This window comes from Gouania willdenowi, chromosome 1 (genome assembly GCF_900634775.1).
Source record: "Gouania willdenowi chromosome 1, fGouWil2.1, whole genome shotgun sequence".
In the NCBI taxonomy this organism is placed as follows: Eukaryota; Metazoa; Chordata; class Actinopteri; order Blenniiformes; family Gobiesocidae; genus Gouania; species Gouania willdenowi.
The window spans coordinates 18,143,643-18,153,864 of record NC_041044.1 but is presented as its reverse complement, the minus strand read 5'-3'; the positions used below and the strand labels follow the sequence as shown (position 1 = coordinate 18,153,864).

The 10,222-nt window shown below is 37.8% G+C and overlaps 1 protein-coding gene across 1 annotated transcript; it reads right to left on the bottom strand.

The window, feature by feature from the left end:
• Positions 1-1,040: 1,040 nt before the first annotated feature.
• Positions 1,041-10,155, bottom strand: asah1b (N-acylsphingosine amidohydrolase (acid ceramidase) 1b). The gene is made up of 14 exons (XM_028460354.1): positions 10,037-10,155; positions 9,864-9,910; positions 5,193-5,283; positions 5,020-5,106; positions 4,859-4,937; positions 4,698-4,772; positions 4,582-4,627; positions 4,358-4,502; positions 4,231-4,285; positions 4,051-4,132; positions 2,534-2,665; positions 2,155-2,278; positions 1,460-1,516; positions 1,041-1,378 (listed from the first exon to the last, which is right to left on the bottom strand). Exons 1-14 carry the CDS (start codon positions 10,103-10,105, stop codon positions 1,289-1,291), a joined length of 1,179 nt encoding a protein of 392 aa, XP_028316155.1. The 5' UTR covers positions 10,106-10,155; the 3' UTR covers positions 1,041-1,288.
• Between the last annotated feature and the right edge of the window lie 67 nt (positions 10,156-10,222).

The window sequence follows — 10,222 nt, the reverse complement described above, 5'->3', positions numbered from 1 at the left end:
AACGACATTTATAAAAAGTAATTTTTATGAGTGATTAATGCGTCGGTGGAGGTTAGGTGAGCTTTTTTTTTTTTTTTTTTTTTAGTTCAGCAACACACGAACGACTCGGCACAAAACCACACCCCCTACCCATCAACCCCCAGGGTGAGATAATTGTCCACGTGCTCGCCACAATACCATCATAGCGACAATTTTATACAGTTTAATACGCACCTGCTGGTAGCCCTTTAGATTATTCATTAACATTGAAGTAGCTCATGGTTTCAGAAAGGTTGGTGACCCCTGGCTTTACATTTATAATGGTTTCACTTTAAAGCAGTTCCAAAAAATGTAGATATGATTATTTTACATAGTTTTCCAACCTGTGTAAAACTAACAAGTAGTTTTTTTTTTTTTTTACACAAAATCCCCAGAACGATCATGAAAACAAAAAACCCTAAAAAATCTCTCCTCTCAGGAACTTTGTCGTTTTGTGCATAGTCCATTTCGCTTTGTTTTCCTATTCATTGTTTTTGGGAAATGTTATTTATTATTTTAACTTAAACAGTTCTGACCAAGTAATATGATTGGACGAGAGAATCCATGAGCGCTGATATAGAGTAACAGACATGATCACTCTACTGTTCAGGTGTTCTAATAACTTTCAGTTAGGAAATGTTTGTGTTGCCTGGCAACAAGTCTCCTTTCAGTTGTGAAACAATTTGTTTTAGTGGAGTCAAATAAATGATTAAATAAACAAATCTTGTCGGTTAATACTGTTTAATAAAATAAGCTTGTAGAAGTGTTGTAGGAAAGTAATTACACACTTGAGGTTGTGGTGAATATCAGCACTAGTGTGATTAATTACGGCACAAGGTCACCAGAGAGCATCACTCTCGTGTGATGTTTAATTAACACTTACATTCTTCTCAGTTTTGTTAATTCTAGATTCTTTTGTTAATGTTTCTATGCAATCCTGATCAGGTCATAAAATCAGAAAAATAGATGAAAATGTAACCAAAAAGCAGATTATATACCATCAAAAACAAACAAGAACTCTAAACGTAGAAATGCATTTATTACTTATTATATTACATGTGAATAGAGAGATGGAGACATCTGTCAGGCCTGTTGACTGAATCTATTAACAGATTACACGCTTTTCATTTAATGTATCTAGTGATCATTTTTGAAAATATTTACAGATAAAAAAAAACAAACAGTTGATGAATCACTTAAAGCAAAAAGAGAAAGTGTTACAGTAATGTGTGTGAATATCAGTGGTGATCAGGACTCCACCAGGGCAGAATCACCAGGGCATACACGGGTTAGGACAGTCCCGAATGTAGGACTCCAGTTTGCCTTCAGACACTTGCATCAGTGTTGTGTATGTGGTCAACTGCAGAGCCAAAACAAAGACAAACATTATTTACACTGAACACAACTGCAGTTAAATGATTGTTGTGGTGAAGAATCAAACCTTATTTAAAACAGGTTTGGTTGAGAGCACATCATACATCGTCTTTGAGGAGATTTTCTGAAACAAAAGCCAAAACAAATCAGACATTAGATCTCTTTGATGAAACAGGACTGACCCTCGATACCAGATATAGGCAACTGGCGGCCTGGGGACCACATGTGGCCCTATGTCTAATTTTGTGTGGTACCCAAAACAAATCCCCATAAATTATATTTCAAGAAGTTGGAAAAAGTACAGAAAAACCTAAAATACACAAAATGACAAAGACAGACACAACAACCACTTATACAAACAAAATAACTACGAAAACACAAAAAACCCAACACATTGCAAAATAGCTCCAAAGACACACAAAATGACATAAACAAAAATACAGAAAGTGACCCCAAAAACACACAAATTGACATAATAAATGCAGAAAAGGACAGTAAAATACACAAAACTACAACAAAAACACAAAAAATAACAGAAATGCACATAATGACTAAAACCTGACAAAAACACAAAAGCACACAAAGACAAAACCCTTTCCCCCCTGCATTAATGCTCAGATCAATCATTATTCTAATGCTGACAAATGTTCATAATGTGGCCCTCGGATCAGATGCAGTCACATATCTATGATAGAGTTGTCCATCCCAGCTTTATACTGTAACACCATCCAATCACAGAGGACTGCTGTGCTCGGTACTCACTGCCTGTGTGGTCTGGTTCATACACTTTATGGCTGGAGTCCTGCGGTCGTCCAGGAAAAAAGGCTCCTCCCAATGGTCGTAGTTGGTCTCCAACACAAACCAGCGGCCCAGTTTCACATCAATCCTAGACAGTAAATAAAGAACACTGAGTTCTACACTGAGCACCTGCTGAAGTGAAACTAGTGATCAGATACCAGAGATGGCAACACTTCCTCATTCTTTCCCACATTAACTTCTCGTTTGCTGCTTTCACTCTGATATGGTGTTTTTTTTTCTGTTTTCACAGACAAGCATTTAAAGAAGCAGTCAAACCATCATATGACACTTGACCATCACTCCTTTCTGTTCCCCCTTTAAACCTCCATGTGTCTGTACTCACTCCAACACGTCTAAGCTGAGCAGCCTGGACCTGGTGATGATGCAGCCCTGTCCTGTCTGGTTTCCTCCCAGGATGAAGTAGGCTGGGGCCAGCAGTTTGGTCTGAGCCAGGAGATGCTTGGCCTCTTCGTAGCTACGGGAACAAACACAATATTCATCTTCAGGACATAAACTGAGGCACAGATCTACAAGTTTGTTTGATTTAAATGAAGTAAACTTTGAAATGTGTTTTGGGTTCCATTGAGTCCATCTTTGAGTGTCAATCATCTGCATGTGTGGGCGTTTCTTTTAATCGACAGAACTTTTTCACTGCAAGTCAGCTGCAATTGGCAACAGCCCACATGTATTTATTTATTAGTTTGTCTGTCAGCAGGATTACATCAAAAGCATTTGATGGATTTTGACCAAATTTTACATCATAGAAGATTTCATGAAATTTTGGAGGAGATCCGGATCAATGTACTGTTTCCTGATTCCTATCTCGACATTAGCAAAACTTTAAAAATCATATTTCAGTTCATAATGTAATGATCTTTATGAAATTTGACTGTTATGTTGAGGTGGTTCATTGATTTACATCCAGATCAGATCCAGATAGAATTTCATCGTGAGTTTTCAATAAAAATGGGAGTGCCCATACATTTGGACCTAGTGTATTGTAGGGCTGCACGATTATGGCTAAAATGATAATCACGATTATTTGGACCAATATTGTAATCACAATTATTCATCCTATTATGGGAAAACATCTGTGGTTTTAACAAACAATATGTGAACAGTTTAGAGTGCAAAAGAAAAGCTAGAAAGAAAAAAAAACCAAGAACGATAAATGCTAAAAAACAAACAACAATTTAAAGTTTACTGTGGGCTAACTATATAACTACACTGTTTAAGACTCAGAGTGCAACTTCTTGAAAACAATTACAGCAGGTAAAGAAAAGTTAAGAACGAGTCTGTGATTTATTTGCTAACTTCAGCTGCACACTGTTTAAGGGAGAGTAAAGGTCCCTTAGGAGAGCTCTTCTTCTCTGCTTCATTGTCTACTATGAAAACACAGAGTTGGAACTGTCGCCCCCTGCAGTCCGATTATTTTTCGGGTCACAACTGTTTTCATCCTCTTTCCGTAAACAAAAGAGGGTTACATCGACATATTTAACTTTTCCTGATTATTTAGAGCAACTAGAAGCAACACAAATTGGCATTTTGACCAAAAAAGCTGCTAAAATATTTAAAAAGCAGGCTAAATGCTTCACTCCAATAGAAAACAATGGGATGTTTACAGGCATATAAGGCCTTGTGACATCAACAAACATGTGATTTCAAGATGGCAGAACACATGCTTTAAAATGGTCAATAGTCCCATTTTTAAAAGTAAATTAAATGAATATGGTGCAAAAAAAAGCGTTTTGTTAAGCATAGATCTCCTAATAAGTACATTTCAAAGGTTTTAGGCCACAATGGAAAATCTCTTTAATGTGGTAAATTAATGAAAGCTGTTTTTGTGTTTCATGTTGATACCTGTTTGCTGTTTCTAGGACAGACCGAGTGAGAAAACTCATCCACATCCCGTCTCTTTGTCCTAAGATCCACTCCATGATTCCTGCATGTGACATGGACACTGGCCGTCACAAACCAAAGCCTTTCAATAGTTAAACATATGAACGCTAACACCTATTGGTCAAAGACACGACTACTCACCGATGTATCCTCCGTCAAGGCTGAAGCGCTCGTTCATGGTCAAAGTGAATAAATGCTGGGAAAGAAAGTGCAGACATGTTTAGAACTCTTCTATTAGGTTGGATTTAACTCTCTGAGAAACACTTACAGGCCTCATTCCTGTCAGCATGCCCACATAACCTGCAAAGTTTGTCGACTTGAAGACTGTCTGGTTGTTTCTTCTGAAGTCCAGGTTGACCAAGAGAGGTTTGAGCTTCTCACTAATGACCCATGACTTGTTTTTCACATCCCAGCTGTGAAGAAGAGATTTGTTAATGTGTCCAAATCCAGGTCAGGTGTGTAATTTTAGAGCTTAAAGTCAGACGTGCTTACCCCATAAATAGGCCAAAGTCCAAGTTCCTGCCGTGGTAGAGGTTTCCTGTGAGGATCCAGAAGAAGAGGTTTTGCACACACATCACAGCAGTAAAAACCACTCCAGGTCAACTCACCTTTATCATCTTCAGCGACGACTGAAGTGCACACGGTGAACACCTCGTAGAAAATGTTGAACAGAACGACTTCACCTGATACAGAAAACAAGCAGAGGTTTTGCTGGAGGCCCTTGTAATGGAACAAGCTTCACATTTTTAATACTCAAGTCTTTTCATACCGAGAGGAACTCCTGCGACGGCTGCGATTCCTTTGATTTCTTCATTAAAGGGATTTGGGAGAGTTTCCACCATTAAAGGCTGCACATCACACAACACACTGCAGTCACACACACTTTGATGGGAGCACAGAAATCACTGTTATTCACCAAAAGTCTCTCACCAGAGTGATGTCCACCAGTTCAATCAGCCGTCCACTGGGCACAAACGCATTTGCCAGCTCTTTGATGGCTTCCATCATGGCGACCAACTGAAGAGCAGATTACAGCAAAGAAAATAAGTCTCACCGCTCTCAGACTCGGGGACTCTTACTTTGAAGGTGCACTCGACTCTTACCTCGTTTTTTTTCTCTGTAATCACAGCCGTCCATCTCTTACTGGGAGGTAAGTCGAGGTCCACTGTGTACCAGCCCACAGCTCCTCTGAACCTGATTACAGAGGAAGGAGGACTTTAAAGGCTTTGGATTCTTGATACGAGAACCACAGAAAACGAGTCAGACGCTTTGGACAGAGAACACTAAACACACGGAACCAAGTAGAAATGCGAGTCCTAAAAATGCTAATTATGTGAAAGTGTGTGTTTTTAGCTGCTGGAAAGAACTGAAGATCATTCATAAGCAGCTTGCTTTGCTGCAATCTTTTGATCATTTGTTGGAAATTATAAAACCTATTTTTCCCCCATAAACATTTGTGCTTTCATATATTAACAAACCAATGTGACAACTCAGCTGTGCGCTGTATTGTGTGATTGGACCAAAGGTAAAAACAAACAGTTCTCAATAGTGATGTAACAATTCACTCAACTCCCGATACGATTCAATTCACGGTACTGGTTTCACAATACGATTCTCTCACAATTTCTTTTACAAAATGGGACTGTAGAAAAATGATGACTGAAAAATATTCCTTTATTTTTTGGGGGGAAAAAAATACGGTACTATTTTCCTTTTATTTTTCATTGTCAAAAGAATCCCTTGACAAACTATTCAAAACAATGCAATTTAACTAAAAATAAATCTTGAATGAAATAAATAAAGGAATAATACAAATGAAGAAGAAGCCTATTAATTTAAATTCTGGTTCTATAGTAAACAATGCAAAACTGCATAATAGTTCTTTTTAAAAGTGCAACTGAAAATGTATTTTGTGCCTTAACAATTGGACTAAAAAAAAAAAAAAAAAGAAGTAATTTCACTGTATTTAGGTCAAATATTTGTTTGGACCAGCAGAGGGCGCTGGTAACCCAGTGGTCAGTTGGCATGCAGATATCTTGCAGTGAAGAAGAGATGCTATGTTCGCAGACAGAGCTAATAGAAAAATGTGACTTTTACAGATATTCACGTAATATTACAGATATTTTTTCGGTGCTAAAGGGGTAAGGAATCATTTCTGAACATGTTTAAGTGTAGAAGGCGGCCAGAAAGAAAGCATTAGCAGATTCCCCCCGCCGCCAACACTTCTGGATAGCGCCCTCTGCTGTTTAAAAAAAGTACTGCGGTTACATTTTCACAGTATCGATGTGAATCGTGATACCTATGAATCGATTTTTAACTGCCTTACGATAAATCGTTACATCCCTAGTTCTCAAGTTGGTTTTATCTTGATTGTTGTAAATATCTATATCATATTTGTATTATTATCTATCTTACTTAACTTTTTACTACTGTGTCTATCTAATCCTTATTTTTAACAGTTTTTTACTTAATGATACACTTATTTGATGTTTATTCTTTCTTTCGTCTTTGTTTAACGTTTATTCTTTTATTTGTGATATTTTCTTGAGTGGCTGTAACAAAAGCAATTCTTATCAGGTTTAACCTGATTGTCCTGTTCAATTAAAACAAAACAAGGAGGATTCCTACATTCCTTGTTCAGTTTTCAATAAACACAAGTATTGATTATTCAATCAATCAATCAATCTTTATTTGTATAGTGCCAAATCATAACCAATGGTATCTCAAGGCACTTTACAGTAGAGCAGTCTTAGGGACGGACTCTTCATTTTGTGGATACACACATATGCATATATACGTATATACACATACATATGTATCCCACACCCAACATGAATTCATCATGGCGGCAAGGAAAACCTTCTGTTAAGCAGCAGGAACCTTGTGTGGATCCCATTCCTATGATGAACAGCCATCCACGTTATGCTGTGTTGGGTGTGTGCAGAGAAAAGGGTGTATTGAATTAATACATGAGGGTATTCGTTTTTATTATATTTCATTAATCTCTGTTTTCTCAGAGAAGCCGAGTGTGCAGCTGCACAGATGCACAAAAAGTGAATTTAGTACAAATATCTCAAATATCAAAGTCACATCCTCTCTGTCTAGGCGTTTGTTTCTATTGGCTGTTCACCGGCATTAAAAGCTGCGGCGCATGAGTCCTCACGTCTCTGATCAGTTAATCTGGTCTCCTGCAGAAATTAATGGACAGTCGCGCACTTAACCTTAACAATGTCAGGAGGCTTGGCTGAACCGCTGTTCTTAAAGCTGAGAAGAGTTTGATGAAATGAAAAACAAAAAAAAAAAAAAAACAGCTAAAAGATCTCAAAGAAAAAGTTGAGCAATAATCAGTGTCATGGAGTTATCCATTTATCCATTCACGAGGACAATCATTGTAATGATTCACTTAAAGCTAACCTACTCAACTACCAGCTTTAAAAAAAACTAAAGGAAAAGTTAAATCCAAACAACATTAGGAAGACTTGAGCACTGCGGGAAAAACAAACAAACTTGTGTTTCAAAAATTAGACAGAAATGTAAAATATGGAGACTTGTGCTGCTGTTAGAAAAGTATCAAGTATTCAACAGTTAAGGTCAATACTCAGTGCTCGACCACCTTCATACCCAAACTTATCTATAGGCAAATTTATCCACAAACTGAATGCAGCAGCTCGTTCATAGAAACACATTGTAAACATAAAAAAATAAATAAAATAAGAAATAAGACCTACGCCCAGCTCTTGTGCAAATGAAGGAATCTCTAAAAGTCTGTGGCCTTTGGCTTGAAAAAAAATGTGACAACTTCCTGTTCTTCTGTATTGTGTTCTTTTTGTTATACAATGAAAAATTTTTATTGGAATATTTATTATTGATTATTAACCAGAGGTGTAAAGAGTACTGATACATCCTACTCAAGTAGAAGTACTGTTACTGGATTGAAATTGTACTCAAGTACAAGTAAGTCATACATAAAATACTGAAGTACAAAAAAAAAAAAAATTGCTCAATTTCCGTAAATAGTACTAAACGTAAAAGTTACGTTACTTCCACCCCCCCCATGTTTAAAATTGGTAATAAATCTTGTCACGGTTCCCTTGCATACAGTAAACATCTCATATATAAACTTAAAAAGGAAGAGACCATATCGTGCACGATTGGATCTTAATTTATTTTCCACAAAGGCATCTGTATAAAATAAAGGCAGTGGCTATCCGTACGATTTCCGTATCAATATACCGACATTCTATCTGTACGCAGCATCCCTAATTGGCCACTTTAAGTCACGTGCTGAAGACTAAACCTAACCCTAAAAATTGCTGCGGTATAGGGTTATAACCTAACCTGGCAAGAGCCAGATTGATGTGTAGCCCCTCCCTCTAACTCCAGTTCTCCACATCGATCTGGGTCTGTGTCTGGCGAATCCTATGGGAACCAGAGAGGGACATGAACAGAATGCTTAAAGCTGATTGGGGAAAGCGCCTGTCCATGATTTGTTTTAGTCAATCACACGATAACAAATGATGATGTCGTCATCAGCATGCGCGCAGAGACGCTGCTACAACAACAAGATGGAAACTTTCTTTTGGAATAGTAATGCTGCTGTCATTATGTCGTTGAGTGACTTTTGCCATTTTTACAACACGAGTATGCAAGTTAAGGGCACGTTAACCATCCTCCTATGTCGACATCTTTCTATTTTAATTTGGCGCTATTCTAATAGTGGTAGCCCAGCTCGTTCCTCTCCCCACAACTGCGCATGTTTTGCTTCGCCTCTTCTGCCTTCGTCACACCCGGATATCCCGCCCTCAACCACAACACTGCCTCATGATTGGTTCTAACCGTTCGGATTCGAAAAGCAAAGGCGGGAACAGCACAAGATGGATTCTGGTGTTTGTGAACACCAGGAGAATCCATCTTGCAGGCAAGGTTAGCTGCAACCTAACCCTAACCCGCTACGTACGTGTACTTCGGTAAACGTACCAATAGCACAGAGGGTTGTCCGTACGGCAACCGTATGAATAGACACTTTCTAAAATCAAAGGTTTGTCAAAATGTAGAATTATTTTTAAATAAAACAACAACCAATGAACTCAATTCAAAACAAAAACATTCTCAGGCTCCAAGTATAGCTAACTTTATAACCTCTAAAACAGTGCCATACCAAATGTGCCATGTGGGTCACAACATGGACCCAAGAAAGTGGCTGGGTATTGATCAGAAATGGCACGACTAAGAACAAATGAGTTATGTTATTATGCCACGAAACAGAAATTAAAAAAATTATAATAATTTACTCAGTAACGGTTGGGTGAAGAAATGCAACAAATTACTTCTTTTAAAACGTACTTTAGTACAAGTAAAATTACAAAACTAGAAATATACTCAAAAAAGTACAAGTACGCATAAAACAACTCAATTACAGTAACGTGAGTACTTGTAATCCATTACTTTCACCTCTGTTATTAACCAATATATCACTGTGCTACGATCAAACACATTTACTTCCTGGAAGTGACTAGTGGAAGTGATAATTAGATAGAAATCTAAGTATTTAATCTCACACACTTGTGGCTGTGGAAGTGATTATAACATTATTTGAAATTGTGTCTAAACTTTATGACAACAGGCCCCAAAGCAGGCAATACTGGATGTTCATATTAACGAGGAGCAGTGAAGGCGTCAGAGGTGAAGTTCAGGTGTTGCAAAACCCACTAATGAGGCCAAGCAGATTCATGTGGTTCCAATCCTTAGTGTAGTAGACTGATACTGTTACTTACGTTGGACCATTTGGTGGATACATGTCAGTCCGACAGTCTTCTGTATACTGTAAAAAAAAAACAAAAAAAACTTCACTTTCATCACTTTGTGATAACAACACATTTAAAGTACAGCATTGACTCAAAGTGGATGACTTTAAAGCTGCACATTGATACAATGTAGAGTGTCTTACCGGTGGTATGAACTGTGCTGTTGTGACAGTGAATAAAGCAAAAAAACAGAGGAAAATACATGACTCCATGTCAATGGTGTTCCACCGTCTGTTCTAACCGGAAGCTGCTGTTGCTGCTGCTATTTACCTCGTGACGGATGAGACAAGTTTCATTTCACACAGGGAGCAACGCAACTATTTAATCTA